This window comes from Mandrillus leucophaeus, unplaced genomic scaffold (genome assembly GCF_000951045.1).
Source record: "Mandrillus leucophaeus isolate KB7577 unplaced genomic scaffold, Mleu.le_1.0 Scaffold101, whole genome shotgun sequence".
In the NCBI taxonomy this organism is placed as follows: Eukaryota; Metazoa; Chordata; class Mammalia; order Primates; family Cercopithecidae; genus Mandrillus; species Mandrillus leucophaeus.
This window is the reverse complement of record NW_012098210.1, coordinates 2,828,158-2,852,774: the sequence shown is the minus strand read 5'-3', so window position 1 is coordinate 2,852,774 and position 24,617 is coordinate 2,828,158. Positions and strand designations below refer to the sequence as shown.

The 24,617-nt window shown below is 44.4% G+C and overlaps 1 protein-coding gene across 1 annotated transcript in view; it reads right to left on the bottom strand.

Annotated features, from left to right (window-relative positions):
- Positions 1-5,030: 5,030 nt before the first annotated feature.
- The window catches only part of PANK2 (pantothenate kinase 2), a 34,885-nt gene continuing 15,298 nt past the window's right edge, over positions 5,031-24,617 (bottom strand). The window contains 6 exon segments of the mRNA XM_011975159.1: positions 5,031-5,589; positions 10,168-10,293; positions 11,933-12,056; positions 16,091-16,267; positions 17,916-18,169; positions 19,951-20,303. Of these exon segments, the coding sequence (XP_011830549.1) occupies positions 5,539-5,589; positions 10,168-10,293; positions 11,933-12,056; positions 16,091-16,267; positions 17,916-18,169; positions 19,951-20,303 (1,085 nt within the window). The 3' untranslated portion in view covers positions 5,031-5,538.

Sequence of the window (24,617 nt, the reverse complement as noted above, 5' to 3'; positions counted from 1 at the left end):
TAGCTCAAAAAAAAAAAAAACCAAAAAAATGCTTCCTACAGAATTTTCCCCTTATCCCTTGTTTTCCATTTGACAACAGAAATCACCCCACCAACCTTTTTTTTTTTTTTTTTTTTTTTTTTTTTTTTTTTTTGAGACGGAGTCTCGTTCTGTTGCCCAGGCTGGAGTGCAGTGGCACGATCTCAGCTCACTACAAGCTCCGCCTCCCGGGTTCACGCCATTCTCCTGCCTCAGCCTCCCGAGTAGCTGGGACTACAGGCACTCACCAACACGTCCGACTTTTTTTTAGTAGAGACGGGGTTTCACCGTGTTAGCCAGGATGGTTTTGATCTCCTGACCTCGTGATCCGCCCGTCTTGGCCTCCCAAAGTGCTGGGCCACCATGCCCGGCCAGTAATTCTTTTAGTTTAAGTTCATTTTTGTCTCCGCTGATGAAAAGAGCTGCTTCCTCCAGGCAGCCCTGGTGGTAGGGGCACAGACTTGTGCCTTGCTTCCCAGCAGCTGCCCAGTGCCTCTCTGTCCACACCCACCTCCCTGGTGTACCTGCCCCCTACAGCAGCAGCTCAGATCCTCCTCTGGATTAAAACTGCAACTGGTGCCCTAACCCAAAACTTGTGAAAAAATTCTTATCACCTCCACCCTTCTGGCACTTGTAGAATCTCTGGCCCTGGGTGTTTTTTCCTGTAGCTGTTACAGATTTCTTAAGGAGATGGACGTGTCCAGATTCATGCCTAAATATCCAGTTGATAACTGGAAAATGCTGGGTCATGCATGGTTCTTTAGTAAAGATTAGTAAGGGATTCCCATGTGCTGTGGAATGTGCTTCCATTTGAGTGGGGATATCAGAAGAAGAGGGGCTTGCTCAGTAAACCTTACTTTGCCAATTCAGCTACAGAGCCCAAATTGTTACAAGATGCAAAGATGTACTCCACTTTTTGATCAAGCGTCAGCACCTTTGGCTTACCATCCAGTCCCTGCTTCTGTGACTGTAAGGGCCCCACCAGTGTCAGCAGACTTGTTTGTGCTTTGAGGGAGCTCTTCTCAGCTCCCTGTGCCAGCCCCAGGCCTGGTGGATCTGCGTCTCAGGCCCACTGCACACCGTTCCTCTCCATCTGCCCTTCCCTCCCAGGCCCCCACTAGGGCGGGGGAGTCGGGGGAGCAGGTGTGGCAAGTGTTAGGAAGTCCCTTCTGGTGACAGCTGGTCTTCCTAGAGTGTTGCTGGTAACTGTCGCCTGTTGGTCTTTTGACATCATTGCCAGGAAAGGGGGCACTTTCGTCTTGTAGTTTGGCCCTCGGGTTTCCTCACTAGGTATTGTGTAACTCCCTCAAAAAAAGGTTTATGAAATGCTGAGCCTCAGGTTTCATAGACGTGTTTGTACACTAAAAATTCTGCAGAATATTTTTCAACATTCGCAGTTTTTTGTAAGCTATATTTTTGTATATTTAATTGCTATTTTAAAATTTTAATGCATTTTGCTAATCACTCTTTAAAAAATAAAACATGCATGTAATTGACTCAAACGTGTAAATAAAAACAAATTCTGAAAAATACTTAAGTGTTGTGCGTATGCCTTTGAACAGGGGGAACATCCATGTGCCACGTAAGCACCTTCAGCAAGACTTGGAAACTCAAGGTGAGTGATTCTATCAGAGCTGGTAACTAGTACTGAGTGACTGTGATGGAAGCTCCTGTCCCCGCCTATGGCATGGTGTGCAAGCGGGGGTGGGGTCAGTGGTGAAGAGAGTGCCAGGCCACCACAGCCAGAGAAGAGAGAATCCTGGAATGCAGAGTACAGTGGAGGCTGAAGCCCCCTGGCGTCCCTGAGCTCTGCAAACAGCTAGATACAGATAAGCCGTCTTCCACGTGAACACCAACACCAGGGTGACCTGAAATAGAACTTTTTTTTTTTTTTGAGAGTCTTGCTGTCACCCGGGCTGGAGTGCAGTGGAGCAATCTCGGCTCACTGCAGCAACCTCCGCCTCCTGGGTTCGAGCAATTCTCTGCCTCAGCCTCTTGAGTGCCTGGGATTACAGGCGCGCACACCATTCCCGGCTAATTTTTGTATTTTTAGTTGAGATGGGGTTTCGCCATGTTGTCCAGGCTGGTCTTGAACTCCTGACCTCAGGTGATCCACCCGCCTTCGCCTCCCAAAGTGCTGAGATTACAGACGTGAGCCATCGCACCTGGCCGAAGTAGCGTAACTGAGTCTGTTTCCTCCACACGCCACACCACCGTGAAGAACTGCCCCCACCCCAAGCTCCTAGTTATATCCCAGGCCTGGAAATAACTAGTGTCAGGAGAAAAAAACTCTTCATCCAAAGCCTTCCTGTGGCTGTTGCTGCTCTCACCACCCCTCACTAGGATCTCTCCAAGTCAGCTGCTGCCCTGTGGCTTCCTGGCTTTCATCAAGGCCAGCCAGGATCTTGCAAACAAATGTGGGCAACCTCAATTCAGATGCCCAGAGAGCTCCTCTTCCTTCAGTCCCCTGAGCCACAAGCCCCTGGCCGGCCTCTCCCTGAGCAGTCGTTTTCTTTGCAGCTTCTTCCTTCACTGCTCAACTCGCCATTATTTTTCTCACCCTACCTTAGAACTCATGAAATCCCCTTGCTTTGCCCACCTACATGCAGATCATTCTCAGCTCTGTATCTCCAATCCAAATACCCAGTGCTTATTTGGAGTCTCAAAATCAGGTAGTCCACAAATGAGCCCAGGTGCCCTCTTGCTATCTCCCCTCCCTCCCCTGTATCCAGTCACTACTTCCCAACACAAGCCCTCTAAGCATCTTTCCATTCTGGCCATCCACTTCTCCCATCTTAGTTCAGGCCTTCCTTTCTCACCTGGACCATGGTCACAGCCCCCTTCACGGCCACTAGTGGAGGGCAGACTGAAAGGGACAGCTGCTGAGAGAAGACAGGGAAGTGGCAACGGTAACAGCAGAGTTTATGGGTACCTCACAACCTGGAGGTGGTGAGACAGCAGTAAGCTGGGATGAGGATGTGGACAATGCTGCATAGAGATCTACAAATGTAGAGAGAAGGCAGTGCCTTGGGGCTGGAGCTCAGAGGCAAGGGGCGGCTGAAGTGTTCCCTGGAAATCAGTCAAGGTGCTGCTGATGACTGCTTGGGGAGACCCTGGACTGCAGCTGAGGACAGCCACAGCTGTCAGCAGAGAATGAGCCAGAACATTAGTAGCCTGGGTGGCAGGACAGGCAAGAGGGCTGTGCTGAGTGAGAACTGAGACAAAGCTGTGAAATGAATGCCAGATTCAGTGCCATGGGATTCACTGGTGGCCTACCAAGAATCCTGCTGTGGGCCGGGCACAGGGGCTCACACCTGTATTCCCAGCACTTTGGGAGGTCAAGGCAGGCGAATCACCCGAGGTCTGGAGTTCGAGGCCAGCCTGGCCAACATGGTGAAACCCCATCTCTACTAAAAATATAAAAATCAGCCGGGCACGGTGGTGCACACCTGTAGTCTCAGCTACTCGGGAGGCTGAGGCAGGAGTAAGGCAGAGGTTGTAGTGAGCCGAGATCGCGCCACTGCACTCCAGCCTGGGTGACAGAGTGAGACTCCGTCTCAAAAAACAAAAAAAAAACCTGCTGTGGAGTGACAGTGTGTGCTAAGCACAAGGTGGAACATGAGGAAATGGACTGGTTTCTCTAGAGGAGGGGGAGGGCCCATGGAGGAGGAAGCTCAAAGCGAGGCAGAAGGGGACATCAACAGCATCTTCCCAACTCAGGCACCAGAGACAGACAGTCCTGGGTTTGAGTCCAGCTCTGCTCTTTTCCAGCTGAGTGGCCTTGGGCAGGCTTACTCATCTGGGTTTCAGTTTCCTTCTCTGTTAAAATTGTCGGAACAGCAAGGGCTGCATGATGCCCCACGTCGAGCAATGGACAACCTCCTGAACAGTCAGCACAGCAGAGGCAGCAGGACCACAGCACAGGGGCCCCAGAGGGGCAGGCCCTGGCCTGGGTCTCCATGGGAAATGAGCAAGTTCACAGAAGCTGGCCCAGGGAGCAGCACCCTGTGGTACAAACAGGAGCATGGTGGTGCCATCTTTGGTGGCTGGGTACTGGAGAAGGGTGAGACCACCAAGAGCGCTCCTGGGAGCAGAGGAGGGCAGAGGAACTCACGATTAGGACATCAGAGGTAGTTATAGGCCAGGAGCCTGCAAGGAGCAGCAGCAGGGAGGAGGATCACCAATCACTGTCCAGGGGACAAAATCACCCTCCATGCAGCAGCCATCCTGCTGTGCACCCAAGGTCCCAATGCAGCAGCACCATATTTCCTAAGTGCCAAGGCCCAAGTGCAGAGGTGGCCATGCCTAGTGGAACAACCCACACATCAGTTCCCCTAGCCCCAGCTGGAGCGCAGATGCCTCTGCTGCCCCCATGCAGCTGGCTGGCACCCTGCCCATCCCTCCCTGACCGCAGCCTTAAACTGCGGGGAGGCTGCAGAGCCTTGGGGTTTTCCTTCCTGGTCCAAGGCTGCTTTGTACAGGCCCGTCCTTGCCTTCAACAGCAATATGGGCACCACTTAAGACCTCAGATATGAAAGGTGCATTCTCTCCTTGGGAAAGGCTTTTGAAATTATTCTGCACAGCAGAAAGAAAAGCTTCAGCCCCTACCAAGAGCACCTGCAGCCTGGCACTCAGGCAGTCTTCTGAGCCTCACCTCCCAGTGCCACAGTGCCCTGAAGGACCCCCAACTCCCCATGAGTTCTTTGACCGACACCTCAGTTCTTCCTTTTCTACTTAGCCTGAAAGAAAAACCAGATTCTCCCTGATCCCCTGAGGAGGTGTTGATTCTAGTGGCCCTTCTGACTCATATTAGTCTTCCAGATTGTGCTGGTTCTGCCAGTGTACCCACTTTCATCAGAACAGTCCTCCCACTACCCAAGGAAATTCTGCCAAGAAAAGAAGTCCTGTCTTTCCAGACATTCATTCCCAGGATTTAGTGTAAAGTACGTGGAACTGCCCTTCCAAAAACTGCTTGTTAAGTTTCAGGTACACAATTAACCTGCCCAATTAAGTTTGCAGAACCTTGAAATAAAACATGTTTTACAGTTAAGTTCACACACAGGCTTAATGCAAACCAGAGTAATGCACAGATGATTGCCAAGACCATACTGACAAATTGTGATTAGATTTTAACATATCGTAGCCTGCCTTACATTCAGCAAGTTCCAACAGGACACAAAACCACAGTCAACTGAACACAGAGCAGCTCTCTTCTAAAGCATCTCCAGTGAGTGATGCAGAGATTTCAAAAATACAAAGCAGGCAACTTATATACAGCAAATCCTCACACTGCTTGGACATGGGCCACTTTTTTGTTGTTTTTAATATATCTTTCCTTCCTGGTTGCTAGTTTAGACTGAATTCTTAAGGATTTATCTTGATGACTTAGAAAAATACACGCATCCTTTCTCACTTTGTTTCAGGTAGTGCACAGTCATGAAATTGAGTAAGTCTCTTAAAGAAATGAAAGTCCACAGATCCCATGGTGGAAGGTTTCAGGAACCCCTCCCCAGGTAACGATCAGGGGATCTTCAACAGCTCAAGGAGTGCTCCAACAGCTCCAAAATAACCCTGAAAGAAAATACACCAAAAATAAGTGGAATTTTCCTTAGACTTATTCAGCTCACCTTACATGTGATGACTAGTGTTAAAGCCAACACTGCCCTTCACACAGCATACCCATTTCCTGAGCACCCCAGAAGGGCCAAGGCCAGCCTGGGAGCACAGATGCCCTAAGGAGTCCCTGTCTGGGGAGGGGGCTGGATGTCCTAGACTATCCAAGCACTTCAGACCACTGTGATAAGAGCAAAACCAAACCCGCAGAGGGGCCGATAGGAGCTATGAGGCTAGCAGCAGCTCAGTTACCTCTGGTAAGAGACAGAAACTGACTTGTATTTCTGGGGAATGAGGTGAGAAGCAGCAGAGGCCTGGAGCATTTCTAGACAACTAAGGAATGAAGGCGAGGTGGGATGTGAAGTGCAATGAAGCAAGTGCAGTTGGGGGGTGGGTCACAGACGGTGAGAGCCCGACTGGGCTGGGGGAGGGAGGGAGAGTAAGAGATAAGATGGATTCAAGATTCACCCCTAACAGAGGACAGGACAGCAGGAGGGGGGGCAGTATCCCCGAGAATGGGGACACAGGAGTAAGAGACATGGAGAGCAAGGCTGGTGGGTGAGTTCCCTACAGGACATGAGACGCTAAGGTGCCCACAGCAGCCAAGCAGCTGTGCCCGGGTGGTCACCAGATACCTGGATCACTGGCCCAGAAGCCAGAGGGGACAAGGATGGGGGGGGGGGCAACATCCCTGAGAATGGGGACACAGGAGTAAGAGATGTGGAGAGCAAGGCCAGTGGGTGAGTTCCCTACAGGACATGAGAAGCTGAGGTGCCCATAGCAGCCAAGCAGCTGTGCCCAGGTGGTCACCAGACACCTGAATCACTGGCCCAGAAGCAGGGAGCATAGGAAGGAACACCACCACCCAGAGGCACCATGGAGCGGCACAGAACAAAGAGCAAACTCTGAGGAAGCAGGGAGGTTCCTGAGGGAGGGCAGCCCTCAGCCCTCCTGAGACACAGAAGCAGCAGCTGAGAGAGGACAAGCACTGTGCTGTCTCCAGAAGCAAGCAGTCTGGTCACATGCAACCAAGAACTCACAACCAAGACACAGGAATAGCACATTAGAGAAAACGAGGCAAACCCCATAATGACAGAAAAGAGAATGGTAGCAAGAATCAGAGGTAAATCCTAAAACGATGCAGAATCCATCAGGGTCTCCAACCCGTAAGGTAAGGTATCAGACTACTTTTTAAAATAAATAACCAAATAAGGAATGAGAAGATCCTGAAAGACTTGTGTATGGATTTTTAAAAAATAAACAGGCCGGGCGCGGTGGCTCAAGCCTGTAATCCCAGCACTTTGGGAGGCCGAGACGGGTGGATCACGAGGTCAGGAGATTGAGACCATCCTGGCTAACACGGTGAAACCCCGTCTCTACTTAAAATACAAAAAACTAGCCGGGCGAGGTGGCGGGCACCTGTAGTCCCAGCTACTCAGGAGGCTTAGACAAGAGAATCACCTGAACCCAGGAGGCAGAAGTTAAAGTGAGCCAAGACTGTGCCACTGTACTCTGGCCTGGCTGACAGAGTGAGACCCCATCTCAAAAAACAAAAACAAACAAATAAAATAAAGGCATATTGACCATCTTTGGTTTTGGTGTGTATAAATGAAATAAAGGCAGCCACACCAATCTGTGATGTGAGGCAGCCAGCAGCTACAGGACAAAGCACAACGGAAATACAGAGGCAAGGGTATTTGTCTTAATAGTTCACTACACAGTCTGTTTTAGGTAGCTTTCTGTACCTTTTATAATAAAATACAGAAGATAAAGTCAACCAGTGTATATACATATATATACACAGAGACAGAGAGAGGGGTCCACTGAAGACTGGGATGCTACTATCGAGACAGAAACAGGTGGTTATAAACTATAACATGCTAAGATGAGAGTAAAGGAAGAAAAGAGGAAAGGCTTGAGAGAATCTATAGGAAGCTTTCACAAGAAAAGTTAAAGTGACTTCAATGTGAGGGCAAGAAAATATTTCAAGGCTCAGAGAGGCTGAAGTAATCAAAGTTCCACAAGTACAGAGATCAACAAAAGAGTCAAAGGCCTGAATGCAAATGGAAAACACAGGGACAAATGGACCAGCAAAGCTAACCAGTGGCAAAAACAAAGTCAGCGAGCAATAAGGACAAAATGCAACCAAGAATTTCACAAAGGGCTTATAACTATTATGACATGACGGTATCAGTCTGGTGTTTTGTTTTTTATTTTGAGATGGAGTTTCGCTCTTGTTGCCCAGGCTGGAGTGCAGTAGCGCGTCTCGGCTCACTGCAACCTCTGCCTCCCGGGTTCAAGCGATTCTCCCACCTCAGCCTCTCAAGTAGCTGAGATTACAGGCATGTGCTACCACGCCCAGCTAATTTGTGTGTGTGTGTTTTTTGTTTTTTTTTTTTTTGAGACGGAGTCTCGCTCTGTCGCCCAGGCTGAAGTGCAGTGGCCGGATCTCAGCTCACTGCAAGCTCCGCCTCCCGGGTTCACACCATTCTCCTGCCTCAGCCTCCCGAGTACTGGGATTACAGGCACCCGCCATTGCACCCGGCTAATTTTTGTATTTTTAGTAGAGATGGGGTTTTGCCATGTTGGCCAGGCTGGTCTCAAACTCCTGACCTCATGATCCACCCGCCTTGGCCTCCCAAAGTGCTGGGATTACAGGCTTGAGCCACCATGCCCGGCCTAATTTTTGTATTTTTTGTAGTGACAGGGCTTCTCCATGTTGGTCAGGCTGGTCTCGAACTCCTGACCTGGTGATCTGCCCACCTCGGCCTCCCAAAGTGCTAGGATTACAGGTGTGAGCCACTGCGCCTGGCCTGTTTGGTGTTTTTGTCTGTTTTGTTGTTTTGTTTTTTGTTTTTGAGACAGAGTCGCGTTCTGTTGCCCAGGCTATAGTACAGTGGTGTGATCTCAACTCACTGCAACCTCCGCCTCCCAAGTTCAAGAGATTCTCCTGTCTCAGCCTCCCGAGTAGCTGGGATTACAGGCACCCGCCATTGCACCCGGCTAATTTTTGTATTTTTAGTAGAGATGGGGTTTTGCCATGTTGGCCAGGCTGGTCTCAAACTCCTGACCTCAGGTGATCTGCCCATCTCAGCCTCCCAAAATGCTGGGATTACAGATATGAGCCACCGCACCCAGCCTGTTTTTTGTGGTTTTTTTAAGGTTAACTTAAAAAACTAATCTCCATGTTCTACCTAGGAAAAGGTTAAACAAGAGGCAGAAATAAAGCAGAAAAAGATCTAACATTCGAGTTTTTAAAATTCTAATATAAAGCAAAATAAAATAAATCTGAGACCACAAAAAAAAGATGTATACAGAAACACTATGAACTGTAAGAAACTTAATGGCAATTCAGTGCTGGTTTACAAATACAGTAATGCTAGAATTTTAAAACTAAGTTAGATGACTTCAATTTTAAGCTTTTTGATAAGGGGATTTGTGTACTTTGGACTTCAACTATGAACTAAAGCAATTTAAAGAGAAAAAGTAATCTAGCACTTCAAATCTGTGCTACTATCTGGACTTTGATTTCCTTTAATTGATATAGACTATTTAACTAAATATGCAATACAATTCTGAAAAATGTTCATCATAACAATATCTAAAATCCAAGAACAGTTGAAATAATAGTTCAATTGACCCACAACCAAGAAGGGAAGAACGAACCCTATCCTCTTTCCACACCTCTGCTTCTTTTCCCCAACAGGAAAAGTAAGAGTGCTTTCTAAGACAGGCTATGAGGTTGAGCAATCTGATTCTTTTCCATTCCATCATTTCCAGCCTGTCTACAATTGTACTTAAGTTCTTATGATAGTGTGGTTCTAGTCTGACAGGTTTACTGATCTATTCATTTTTACAACATGCATCTTAAATAACTGGCACAAGAATTACAATATATAAAAATTGGCATTAAAAAAAAATGAAAAAAACCAGAACCCAGAGTAATGGCACAGTCAGTGCAATAGAAAAAATATAAAGGACAGTTCAGACAAAAATGTGGCATCAGAAATATAGGGGAATGTTCATCAAGGGTTTTTCTCTAAAATTCCTAAGCTTACGATTAAATTAACCCAAAATCTACCTTGCATTAGTATCAGGGAAGAAACAGCTTTCAAATGTCACAAAGTTAAACTACCAAAAATGGTGGGCACAGTGGCTCACACCTGTAATCCTGGAACTTTGGGAGGCCAACGAGGGCAGATCACTTAAGGTCAGGAGTTTGAGATCAGTCCAGCTTGGCCAACTAAAAGTACAAAAATTAGCAGGGTGTGGTGGCGCACGCTTGTAATCCTAGCTACTTAAGAGACTGAGGTGGGAGGATTGCTTGAACCCAGGAGGCGGAGGCTGCAGTGAGCCCCGAGACTGCACCACTGCACTCCAGTCTGGGTGACAGAGCGAGACTCCATCTCGAAAAAACAAAAAACAAAAGAAACACTGCAGCCCATCTCACCTCCACCCTCTACCTCAAGTTCCATGACAGTGTGACCCGCAAGCCCTCTGTGTACATAATATATCACAAAGAACAAGTCAGCTTACCTCGTGTTCCGAAAAAAGTGCTTTCAACTGCCCCTTGGACCAATAATCCAAAGCATATGCCAAAAGCCGCATGGCGATCGTATTAATTCTCAAGAAATTTCCAACAAATACCACCTGGTTAATGTTCTGAGCACACCAAAAAAAGGCAATTAGTTGTCATCTTAATTCCTATTTTCTCATAAAAGCTACCCCAAATAGAGCACCATGTGCATAGCTCTTAGCAACAATTTGACTGCTGATCAAATTTAGTCCAGTTGGTCTAGGGCTACTTAAACCTGATCCCCAGACAACTCTGGACCCACTGCAAAGCATGCTAGATAATGTCACAGGAGAGGAAAACAGATTAGGAAAAACATTTGTATTAAATATGACCAGTAATAACTAGTTTTAAATACAATGTTTTATACAGAGAAGTTAAAAAAACAAACAAACAAAAACCAGTATGACCCCAATCCAAAAGAAGGACAGTGACACAAACAGGCAAAGTATACAAGCAATATAACACACAGGGAAAAAATCAAACCACTTGTTATCAAAGTAAAATTTTAGACCTATTAAGCTAGCAAAAAAAAGCAACTGAAATTCCACCACCAATGTCAGTGAAGTTGTAGTAAAATTAATCCACTCATTCACTGCTAAAGATGATCTAAACTGGTGCAGCCCTTGTGCAAAGCATCATGACGATAAATGTCAAAATTCATGAGCATGATCATTTCTGTAGACCAGAAATCTCACTCCTAAGTAAGCCCCATATCAAGAATAAAATTCAACCAAAGAATAACTTCATGCTTAAAAATGCTTACTGCCAAGTTATCAGCAAGCAACCGAATGCCAAGCTCTATGTTGTTTAATATAAAATAACTCGATCAAATAAATATACAGCCATGAAATGTGTAATATTTAAGTACAAAATACAAATTGTGGTATGCACACCAACTAAAATTTCTGAAAATACATAAGCACAGGAAAGGGAACATACAATAAAGAAAAAAAGTAGTTATGATATTCAAACAAAGAAATGTTTAATTACTTGATGTTGATACAGTATTTTTTCACTTAAAATGAGACAAATCCTTTGTGCCTTTTGAGGTTTCCTTTTAAGCTCCATGCCTGTATCATCTATTTAAAGGATAACTTTTTAAAAATAAAAATAAAAGAATAATTTAACAACTGTACACACAGGGACAAGCCATAAGCTGCACCAACTGGATCCTAGATCCTCTTTCCCCAAGGGCAGCCCATTCTTGGTTCTTTCATAGCCCTGTACAATGCTGCTTGACCTGAATGCTACAAGGCAGCACTGTAAAGAAGCTGAAAGCACAAAGACACAGTTCTGCTGAGGTGGGGGAGCCAAGGAGGGCACTCCTCGGCCTGCTCAGTCTTCTCCCAGCTTCAGTGACTTCCTCTGGATTCCTCCCTAGGGCCTCTAGAGCTCAGCGGTGAGTGTGGAGTCTACATTCAGCATCGTTATCCATCATCACCCCCAACAGTTCCCAGTATCTGGAACACTGGCTACCTTCTACTCTTCCTCTACTTTGTCCTCAAAATATGTCATTTTACCTCTAGACAAGTAGCAATGTTTATCTTCAGTTAAAAAAAAAAAAGATGATGATTAATCTGTATTTGAAGAGTTTTAACTTCGTGCTAAAACAAACCCCATCCCAAATGACATTTAGGCACTGTTCTGAGAAGACAGACATATGGTGGGGCCCACTTAAGTTCAGTTTTTTCCTTAGAGCAATTAAAGAAACCCATGTCCCCTTACTTCATTAAGGGCACACATTCTTGCTATTGAGCCAATGTTGTTGGTGATGGTGATCAAAGTCGCTCTGGCAAGGTCCTCTTTACTAACCGCCTCTCGCTTCTCCTTGCTCATCATGTTTCCAAAGCTGTGATGGGGGGAAAAAAAAATTCCCATTGCTAAACCAAAAGCAACAAAGCCCAACAGAACTTGAATGTTACTTTATTGAAATAAAATTAGCTTTTAGGGCAACACTGTTGAAATCTTCAAACTTTTTATTTTGCAATAATGGAGCATCTGCTCAAAGAGAAATGCAGCTTCAAATAGAGCCCTCAAACAATCTAAATGAGCAGACAGCTTTCCCTGCGGTTTCTACTAAAGTCGAGCTTTGATACCAGATATTCACACATTCAGTTAGAATCTCATCAGATGCACTGGAAGGCACCATTGCTCCTGCAACCAGACAGTTCCAGGACAACACCTCTAACAGCCATTCATCTCAGCTGTTCCACTCAGATGGTCACATGCACATCCAGTAAACTGTTTCATCACAGCAGAGCAAAGCACAGACAGCTGAGTCCCAGAGTGAGCTACTTAAGAGTTTCAGGTTTCCCTAGAAGATAAAGTACTTCAATGTACATGCCGAGCAGAACTGCTACAATAATTTGCCAATCAGAAAAGGAAGTGATGACCAATGAGCAAATGTTACAAACACAGAAAATGAAATCAACAGCATTTACCAAGTGTCTAAACTTAGTAAACAAGCATGTATATAAGTGATTTTTCTATTAGTAAAAGTCATGTGCCCCAACATACGAAAAACAATTATACTTCTAAATGATCTCAAAATGGAGACAACGATTTCATTCATAATAGCATCAGAGAATAAAACGCTTACAGATATATCTAACGAAAGTGTAACACCTGTACAATAAAATCTACAAAACACCGTTGAAAGAAAGCAAAGATCTAAATAAATGCAAAGGCATTCCATCTTTTTGGATCAGAAGACTCTGTATTAGGATGGCAATACTCTCCAAATTGGCCAAAAGATTCAACGCAATCTCTATTAAAATCCCAATTGTCTTATTTATAGACCTTGCCAAGTTAACCCTAAAATTCATACCCTCAAGGTACCCAGAATAGCCAAAATAATCTTGAAAAAAGAACAAGTTGGATGACTCACACTTTCTTACTTCAGAACTTAATACAAAGCTACAGTATCAAGGCAATGCGGTAATGGCATAAAAACAGATATATATATCAATGGCACAGAACTTATCGAGTCCAGGAATAAACCCAAACATCTATGGTCAACTGATTTTTGACAAAGGGGGCAAGAGAATTTAACAGGGAAAGAATCATCTTTTCAACAAATGGTACTAGGATAACTGGACATCCACACACAAAAGAAATGAACTTGGACCTCCACCTCACACCATACACAAAAGTTATTCAAAATGGATCAAATATAAGAGCTAGATATCAGAGCTAAAACCACCGGGTGCAGTGGCTCACGCCTGTAATCCCAGCACTTTGGGAGGTCGAGGCGGACGGATCACGAGGTCAAGAGATGAGACCATCCTGGACAATATGGTGAAACCCTGCCTCTACTAAAAATACAAAAATTAGCTGGGCGTGGTGGTATGCACTGTAGTCCCAGTTACTCAGGAGGCTGAGGCAGGAGAATCGCTTGAACCCGGGAGGCGGAGGTCGCAATGAGCTGAGATCGCGCCACCGCACTCCAGCCTGGTGACAGAGCAAGATTCTATCTCAAAATAAAATAAAATAAAATAATAATAATAATAATAATAATAAAATAAAAGAGCTAAAACTATAAAACTCTCAGAAGAAAAAAAAAAAATTCTTCATGATCTTAAATTAGGCAATTCTTCATTATCTTAGATTTCTTACATATAGCACCAAAAGCACAAGTGATAGATGATAGATAAGATTAACTTCATCAAAATTTAAAATTTCCATGCTGCAAAGGATACCGTCAAGGAACTGAAAAGACAACTAACAAAATGGGACAAAATATTTGCAAATTATGTATCTAATAAGGGACTTGTATCCAGAACTCAATAATAAAAAGACAATCCAACTAAAAACTTAGCAATAGACTTGAGCAGATATTTCTCCAAAGACTACAGAGCGATGGCCAGTAAACACATGAAAAGATGTTCGGGCTGGGCACAGTGACTCACACCTGTAATCCCAGCACTTTGGGAGGCCGAGATGGGTGGATCACTTGAGGTCAGGAGTTCGAGACCAGCCTGGCCAACATGGCGAAACCGCACCTCTACTAAAAATACAGAAATTAGCCAGGCATGTTGGCATAATTTGCAGGTGTGCCTGTAATCCCAGCTACCTGGGAGGTGAAGCAGGAGAATCGCTTGAACCCAGGAGGTAGAGGTTTCAGTGAGGCAAGATGGTGTCACTGCACTCCAGCCTGCGCAACAGAGCGAGACTTTGCCACACACACAAAAAAGGTGTTCAGTCAGGCGTGATGGCTCACACCTGTAATCCCAACATGTTGGGAAGCCAAGGTGGGAGTGGGAGGATCACTTGAGACCAGGACAGCCTAGGCAACATAGAAAGACCCTATCTCTACAAAAAATAAATTAGGCAAGGCAGTGCACAGCTATAGTCCTAGTGACTCAGGAGGCTGAGGCAGGAGAAACACTTGAGCCCAGGAGATCAAGGCTGTAATGAGCTATGATCGCAACACTGCACTCTCACTCACGTGGGCAACAGGGCGAGACCCTGCCTCTTAAAAAATAAAAACACTACAAGATATTACTTCACTCCTATTAAGACAACTAAAACCAAGAAGACAGACAGTAAGTGTTGACAAGAAATTTAAACATTCATAACCTGCCAAGACTGTAAAATGGGACTGCCACTTTGGAAAACAGTGTAGCAGTTCCTCAAAAGATTAAACATTAAGTTATCGTATGACTCAGCAATTCTCCTCTCAGGTATATACCCAAAAGAATTAAAAATATATGTGCATACATACAAAGACTTACACATAAATGTTCAACATTATAACCAAAAAAAGGAAACAACCCAAATGTTCATCAACCAATAAATGGATAAAATGTAGTATTATCCACATAATGAAATATCATGTGGCAGCCGGGCATGGTGGCTCACGCTTGTAATCCCAGCACTTCGGGAGGCTGAGGCAGGCAGATCACCTGAGGTCAGGAGTTGGAGACCAGCCTGGCCAACATGGAGAAATCCTTTCTCTACTAAAAAAAAAAAACAAAATTAGCCAGGCTTGGTGGCGCATGCCTGTAATCCCAGCTACTCAGGAGGCTGAGGCAGGAGAATTGCTTGAACCCAGGAGGTGGGGGTTGCAGTGAGCCGAGATCACACCATTGCACTCCAGCCTGGGCAAAAAGAGCAAAACTCCGTCTCAGGAAAAAAAAAAAAAGAAAGAAAAAAGAAATATTATTTGGCAATAAAAAGGAATAAAGTACTGATTCACACTGTAATGTGAATGTTTGAAAACATTATGCTAAACGAAGAAGTAATCACAAAAGATCACATACTGTATGATACCACTTAAATGTTCAGAAGAGGCAAACCTACAGAGACACAAAATAAATTACTGTTTGACAGGGGCTATGGGGGGAATGGAGAGTGGCAGCTAATGAATATAAGGTTTCTTTCTAGGATGATAAAAATGTCCTAAAATTGGGATTACAGTGATGGTTGCACAATCCTGTAAATATACTAGAAATCACGAAATTGTACACTTTAAACAGGTGACTTTATAGTACGTAAATTATATCTCAATAGAGCTTTTTTAAAAAATATGCCCATTATTTTATCTCTGTATTTCTTTTGTTTGTTTTTGGGATGGAGTCTCACTGTGTCACCCAGGCTGGAGTGCAGTGGCGTGATCTCAGCTCACCGCAACCTCTGCCTCCAGGGTTCAAGTGATTCTCCTGCCTCAGCCTCCCAAGTAGCTGGGTCTACAGGTGCAAACCACCATGCCCGACTAATTTTTGTATTTTTAGTAGGGACGAGGTTACGCTATGTTGACCAGGCTGGTCTCGAACTCTTGACCTCATGATCTGCCCGCCTCGGCCTCCCAAAGTGCTGGGATTACAGGCATGAGCCCCTGCGCCCGGCCCTCCTGTATTTCTTAGAACACACATGCCCCCTTACCTTGAAGCCACAGCCCAGCCTGGCAGTCCAAACCTCTCATAGTCCCCTCCATAAATATCTCGTACTAGTTTATCCACTTTGGTGCTATCTCCACGAGATGCCATTTCAAGAGCTTCTTCAAAAGTGGTACAGCCAGTAAGAAGACAACAGAGACCAAAAAAAGTTCCTCCTCCAAGACTATGATTTAAAAAAAAGTAACACAGTATTGTAACATTTTAAAAAATAAGAACAGGAAGTTAACATTTATGAACCCAAAACCATATTCACATATCCAACCCAATCATGCAAATGTCACTGGTAGGAAACAAGTCTGTGAAAAGATAAGGTGCCTGATATATACCTTTAAGACACATACGCATGTGAGCCAACATGCAAAGTCCAAACTACAGGGCCCATGTCCCCAGAGCAGTCTGGCTGGCTGCCAAGTATGAAGAGCCTCAAGTGCAAATTAGCCCTACACGCCTGGGGTCATGCTAACACCTCCTCCCCTTCCCTCTCCAAGTACATTCCCTGAGTCATTCTCATCTGAGCACCTTGTCACCCTGGCTTATCAGTGCACCCCCCATCATACTCCTCCTGCAATGTGTTTTGTCACAAAAAAATTACTCCTTTATTTAAATCACAACTGCTTTTTAAAAAATTTGTTTATTCCAACCCCAGATCCCTGTTTTTGTTTTTCCTGAAGTGACTTCTGACCCTTAAGCCGAAACATTTTCTTTCAACTAATCCTCTTTTTTTTTTTTTTTTGAGATGGAGTTTAGCTCTTGTTGCCCAGGCTGGAGTACAATGGCACGATCTTGGCTCACCGCAATCTCTGCCTCCTGGTTCAAGTGATTCTCCTGCTTTGGCCTCCCAAGTAGCTGGGATTACAGGAATGTGCCACCATGCCCAGCTAATTTTGTATTTTTAGTAGAGACGGGGTTTCTCCACGTTGGCCAGGTTGGTCTTTAACACCCTACCTCAATGTGCCCGCCTCGGCCTCCCAAAGTGCTGGGATTACAGGTGTGAGCCACTGTGCCCGGCCCTAATTCTCTCTTTTCTTTTCTTTTTTTTTTCCTGAGACGGAGTCTCACTCTGTCACCCAGGCTCGAGTGCAGTGGCACAATCTCAGCTCACTGCAACCTCCACCCTCTAAGTTCAAGCAATTCTCCCGCCTCAGCCTCCTGAGTAGCTGGGATTATAGGCGCCTGCCACTGCGTCCGGCTAATTTTTGTATTTTTACTAGAGATGGGGTTTCACCATGTTGGCCAGGCTGATCTTGAACTTCTGACCTAGTCATCCACCTGCCTCGGCCTCCCAAAGCACTGGGATTACAGGCATGAGCCACCACGCCTGGCTAATCCTCTCTTTTCATACTACCTTCCCTCAATAATTTTTCTACTGATTAGTACATATCAACTTCTGAATCACATACCTAGAATAAATCATTATTCTACACACACATATGTGTGTGTAGAAGCATGAAATTTACACAGGTTTCAAAGCTAGGTCCTTTCCCATGCCTTCTCCTTACAGATGCTGCCTAATAACTTTAGCTACTTTGTGTATGCACACCGTAAACGATCTGAGGCCAAGGGCTACAACGAGTCTGCTGGCGCGACCGTTTAGGAAACACCTAGGATAGTAAGTCTTGAACAGTAGAGATTAAAGAAAACTGGGTCATAAAATCAGAATTTTCAAAGAGAAACATTTGTTTGCATAATCTAGAAACACTTAAATCTTTCACCTAGCAGGTTCTCGAAGGTATAGTTAGTTACATGTAATACCTGAAAACTCAGCCCGTTATGATACTAAGAATAAACAATGAGTTTTATATACAACTTACCTAGTACCTGTGACCCGTTTGTAATTATCTTTGGAATATACTGCTAAGATGCTAACCCCTGAGCCAATGTTCACCAGAAGCAGAGGATATGGATTTTTCAAATCAAATGGTAACTTCTGACACTTTTCAGAATCAGCAGGGTTTTCAAAGTAATAGCACTGTGACCGTCCATTGAATCCAACTGAGTCAATGTATAAAATTCCTTTTATCAGGCAATCTAGTTCATCCAGTTTGCAAAGCTGAAGATCACCTATCTGTAATGAAATAAGAATGTACTCAGACTTTTTAATAACCCAAGAGAAACAAAAATTCCATTCAGTAAGACATCCCCACTACGTGAAACAAACCATAAAAGTGCACTCACAGATGTGTATTATTTGTGCATGCTTTAAGAACAGATTTAGGAGCAAACATAGGGATAGAATGCTGAGACAGACTCCTGCTACCACAGAGCCAAATACACTCTACATAGAAACTACTGCAGCAGCTGAATAAGTGTGACCAAAAAAAACCCCACAGTATTTATCAACCTTCAAGCAGAAATCCAGATCTCTGCTTACAGAGACAATCGGGCTGAAGCGCAGCTCAGGCCACAGCACTATCAGAAACCACCTGGTGACACAGGGCAGGAGCCACAAGGACTGTGACAGAGGACCATCTCAAGACTTTGGAGCAGTATCAAAAGAGGCCATACATTATTCAACAATCTGAAGCCAAAAGGCTGAAAGTATCCAGTTAGAAGGTAAGATTTTTTTTTCACTATCTAAACCAGCTACAGCTTCTTGGGAGGGAGGGGAATTTTAGCAGTCAAAATTTGAGCTGTTTTATAATCAATTAATTCCATTTAAATAATAAAGGAATGACTAAGTTATTATTTGTATTATGGAGCACTGTATAGCAACTAAAAATGAAGAGGATTGGCCGGGCGTGGTGGCTCACGCCTGTAATCCCAGCACTTTGGGAGGCTGAGGTGGGCAGATCACCTGAGATCAGGAGTTCGAGACCAGCCTGACCAACACAGAGAAACCCTGTCTCTACTAAAAATACAAAATTAGCCGGGCGTGGTGGCACATGCCTGTAATCCCAGCTACTTGGGAGACTGAGGCAGGAGAATTGCTTGAACCCAGGAGGTGGAAGCTGTGTTGAGCCAGTATCGTGCCACTGCACTCCAGCCTGGGAACAAGAGTGAAACTCCATCTCAAGAAAAAAAAAAAAGGCAGAATCTCTTTTGGACTAATGTTCTCTCATTAAGCGACAGACAAACACAGTCAGTCACTGAAGACATTTTCAATCTGTATTGCACCCTGAAGGTCAGGATCTTGGCCAATTCATTTGTCAGTTCTCTGGCCTACCCCCACCATCCACCCTGAAAGGACCTAGCCTCAAGGCCTTGCTCATAATGTTCTCCAGTGTTCACTCAAAAAAAGCAAGATAGAGCGCCTGGCAGCACGCCCCAGGGGCCAGACATGGTGGCAAGACTCCAGTTAAGTGTGCAGCACAGAACACATCAGAAAGCATTCTGGGAGAGAAGGGCTCTGCAGTTACCCATCTCAGACCAGCCCTGAGCCTGAAAACACCACTTTTGACCAGAGTTCCTTATTTTTTCAGTTGGTGAACATGCCGGGAAACAACTGAGGGAGACAAAAGAAATTATGTGGTAGACAAGATTGAAAACAATTTCATGACATGAAATGATTTTTTAAAATTATATTTCAATCTCATTGTTCACGATCCAATGATGTTCCTTGTAGGTAGTTTCTTCCTCAACATACAGCAGATGCCCTAATTTTTCATAGTAAAGGAACAACAAAATGCTACCCTTTTAGTGGCTCTGATTGTCATCCATATCCATATATCTGAACTATACAACCACCTCTAGACGGCTACATTCTATCACTAGTGTACCCTTTAATCTTCATTTGACTCAAGAAAATTCAAGTTCTACTAGAGATGGAAATTATTTCACCACTTGCTACTGGCATTATTTTTAACAATCAAATTACCATAAATTGTATATAAGCTAAAAAATGCATACTGTGAGAAAATCCTGCTCAAATTTGTACGCTCCACCTCCAGTGGCACAAAAGACAGTGTGGAGACTCGAGAAGTTTTTATCTCTGCCCATTTGAATAAAAGCAGGCATGTCATGAGTGGGAAAGCGTATAAAGTGCAGATTGCCTTTGCGTCCACACAGAGTCAGGTCCTTCAGCTCGAGGTGCACGTCCCGAATGCCTGTGGACCCATAAGCCACATTGGAGGTCAGGTACTTCCGAATGCTTTTAAGACTTTCCACTTCTTCCTCTTCTTCTTCAGCAGTGATGTCTTTGGGTTCAAAATAAACCAGCTTGACCAGAGTTCCACCGATATCCAAGCCAAACCATGGAAAAACTAAACGGGGAAGAAAAATAAGTCAGCACAGCTTTTTTCTGAAAACTAAATTTACACTTACCACAGTAGCAACTTATTTCAAACCCTAGGGTTTCCAAAGAACGTAATTCTACACAAAAAGGTTTTGGGGCAAAGAATTGTGATTCTGTCTTGATTTAGATGCACAACTTAAAAAAAAAATACTACAGCAAAGATGAAAAATAAAAATATCAAAGTAATGCCCAAACTGCATTATGAAATATTTTAACAATAACAAGCTGACTACTCATAAGCCTCAACTGTGAAAAACAAAGATTCAGAATGAAAAGCTGTATTTCCTATTAGTTTAAAAAAAAAAAAATTGAGACTTCAGAGTTTTGGTTTAGCAGCAAACTAGAAACAGGAAATTCCCAACCCTATGTAACATATAACCTCCAATGGTCAATTTATCTTTCAAAATCTGATATCCCAAAAATAAAAGGTTTCAATAGACGTTATGTTAACATCGGTTCCCAAAATGTCCTTTAGGCCAAGCACAGTGGCTCACGCCTGTAATCTTAGCACTTTGGGAGGCCAAGATGGGTGGATCACCTGAGGTCAAAAGTTTGAGACCAATCTGATCAATATGGTAAAACCCCATCTCTACTAAAAATACAAAAATTAGCCAGGCACAGTGACGTGCACCTGTAGTATCAGCTACTCAGGAATTCGAAACAGAACTGCTTCAACCTGGGAGATGGAGACTGCAGTGAGCTGAGATGGCACCACTGCACTCCAGCCTGGGCAACAGAGTGAGGCTCTGTCTCCAAAAAAAAAAAGAAAAAAAAAAAAAGGAGAAGGGGGCCAGGCGCGGTGGCTCACGACTGCAATTCCAACACTTTGGGAGGCCGAGGCAGACGAATCACCTGAGGTCAGGAATTCGAGACCAGCCTGGCCAACATGGTGAAACCTTGTCTCTACTAAAAATACAAAAATTAGCCAGGCATGTTGGTGGGCACCTATAATCTTAGCACTCCGGAGGCTAAGGAAGGATGAGAAAGGAGAATCGCTTGAACCCGGGAGGCGGAGGCTGCAGTGAGCCGAGATCATACCACTGCGCTCCAGCCTGGGTGACAGAGCGAGACTCCATCCCCAAAAAAATAAAAATAAAAATAAAAAAAGGCCAGGCATGGAGGCTCACGCCTGTAATCCCAGCACTTGGGGAGGCCAAGGCAGGTGGATCACAAGGTCAAGAGACCGAGATCATCCTGGCCAACATGGTGAAACCATCTCTACTAAAAATACAAAAATCAGTTGGCCATGGTGGTGTGCGCTTGTAGTCCCTGCTACTCCGGAGGCTGAGGCAGGAGAATCACTTGAACCCGCGAGGCAGAAGTTGCAGTGAGCCGAGATCGCACCACTGCACTCCAGCCTGGCGACAGAACGAGACTCCATCTCAAAGAAAAAAAAAAAGAAAAAGAAGGCCCGAAGAGATTGGATCAAAATGGACTACACAGACATATGGAAGGTCCCAATTTAATGAGGGCTCAAATTTACTGTGAGCCACTGCGCCCCACCTGATTTACAGTATTTTCAACTTCTGATGGATTTATGGAATGTAGCATAAACATCATACATCAAAGAGCATCTGTAAATGCTTCCCCTCCCAACCTAAATCCTAGAAATTACTAAAGATGTGGGTTTAGGCCAGGCGCGGTGGCTCACACCTGTAATCCCAGCACTTTGGGAGGTCGAGGAGGGCGTATCACCTGAGGTCAGGAGTTTGAGACCAGCCTGGCCAACATGGTGAAACCCTATCTCTACTAAAAATACAAACTTAGCCCGGCGTGGTGGCGGGCACCTGTAATCCTAGCTACTCAGGAGGCTGAGGCAGGAGAATTGCTTGAACCTGGGAGGTGGAGGTTTCAGTGAGCTGTGATTGCACTACTGCACTCCAGCCTGGGTGACACAGCAAAACCCCACCTCAGAAAAAAAAAAAAAAGATTTGGGTTTATTGATATATTATTTTTTAAAATAATTCTGGGAACCAAGAAGAGATAGGAGCAGAACTAGGTTTACAGAGGCAATAACCATGCATAAGCCTCAAAAGAGGAATGCTATTAAAACTGGGATCAGCTATGAAGGTGAGACAGAGAACGTAGGGGTGTTCTATCCAAGATGTAGGTTTAGGGTGGCTACCATGGGGAAACAAAAGCAGGTCTGGTGCAGTCACAAGTGATGGTGGGGAAATGTGCCTGGCACAAGTGGACAGGTCACTCCCTCTACCAATAACCATGTTCTATCCCCAACACCAACAGAAGCAGTATTCACTGGAAACAGGTACTGGAGCCCCAGAATCAGGATGGCACTCAGGTGGCTGCTATTTCCCAGAATAAGTAAGGAGACATTTTGCCCCATATTTTGCCACACATCTCATACCTCCCCTACAATCAATTCTGACCAACTGGTAAACAGACACTGAATCCACTGGCAGAAGAACAGCAATTCTCAGAACAGCAATTCTCAAACCAGTGATTATCACTTTTACGAACTAGAAAAACTAAACTTTTACAAACTAGAAAAACTAAAACCACGAAAATGAGAAACTAAGTATCTGAAGAACGAGTTGCAGGAATAAACAAGAGAATCAAAAATATTCTCAGAAGTAAAATTATATCTCATCCATTAAAAAAAGCTACCATACAATCAAAAATTAAAAAACAATTGCCAGATGTGTGTGGTTGCAAAAATTAACACATGATAAAATTATATACAACTGAATACACAATGTACAAAAGAGTCTATGCAAAACTGTTTCTATTTATTTTTCACCTTTTATTTTTATTTTTAGAGACAGCATGTCACTCTGCTGCCCAGGCTGGAGTGCAATGGCTCCATCACAACTGACTGTTAACCTTGAACTCCTGGGCTCAAGCAATCAATCCTCCTGCCTCAGCATCCCAAGTAACTACGACTACAGGAACACAACCATTCCAGCTAATTTTTTAATTTTTTGTAGAGACAAGGTCTCACTGTGCTGTCCAGGCTAGTCTCCAACTCCTGGCCTCAAACAGTCCTCCCACTTTGGCCTCCCAAAGTGCTGGGATTACAGGCCTGAGTCATCACGCCCAGCCAAAATCAGCAAAATTTACATACGGTTTGTCCATGTTAACTTCCTAACTGTGGGAAAAAATGCTCTCAAAACCAAAAAAAAAGGACAAACTACTACATACTTAATATTCATGAATCTCAAAAATAGGCTGAGTTAATAAAACAAATCTTGCACAAAAGGCTACACACTATATTATTCCATTTATATGAAACTTTTGAATATGCAAACTGGCCAGGCACAGTGGCTCAAGCCTGTAATCCCAGCCCTTTGGAGGCCAAGGCAGACAGATCACCTGAGGTCAGGAGTTCAAGAGCAGCCTGGCCAATATGGTTAAATCATACTGTACTAAGCATATGTACTAAAAATACAAAACTTAGGCCGGGCACAGTGGCTCACGCCTGTAATCCCAACACTATGGGAGGCTGAGGGAGGTGGATCACAAAGTCAGGAGTTCAAGATCAGCCTGACCAACATGGTGAAACCCCGTCTCTACTAAAAATACAAAAAATTAGCCGGGCATGGTGGCACACGCCTCTAATCCCAGCTACTCAGGAAGCTGAGGCACAAGAATCACTTGAACCCGGGAGATGGAGGTTGTAGTGAGCCGAGATCACGCCACTGCACTCCAGCCTGGGTGACAAGCGAGACTCCATCTCAAAAAAAAAAAAAAAAAGAACAAAACAAAAACAAGAACCATACTGTTCTGTACCTTGATTTTATTTTTAAAATTTTTTGTATAGATGGATCTTGCTGTGTTACCTAAGCCGGTCTCGAACTCCTGGCCTCAAGCAATCCTGCTTTGGCCTCCCAAAGTGCTGGGATTACAAATGTGAGCCACTATGCTTGGCGCTGTACCTCAATTTTTTTTAACTTGCTATTATAACCTGGAGATTTTTCCAGGCTGTTATCTAGAGGACTTCCTTGTTCTTTCCTCATGGCCACACCCTGCTCCATTGAAGAGCTGTACCATGGAGTCCTTTCTTGTTGGACAAGTGGGTGATATCCAGTCTTGTGCTGTTTCAAACAGTGCCACAATGAATAGCCTTGTAGATAAGTCATTTTGAACGTAAGTAGGTATATCTGTGGGATTAATTCCCAGAAATGGCATTGCTGGAAATGGCATTGCTGGATCACAATGCCTGGAAATGGTATGGTGAATACAGAGCCAGGTGAGGTGACTCAAGCCTATAATCCCAGCACTTTGGGAGGCTGAGGTGGGAGAATCGCCTGAGCCTGGGAGGTTG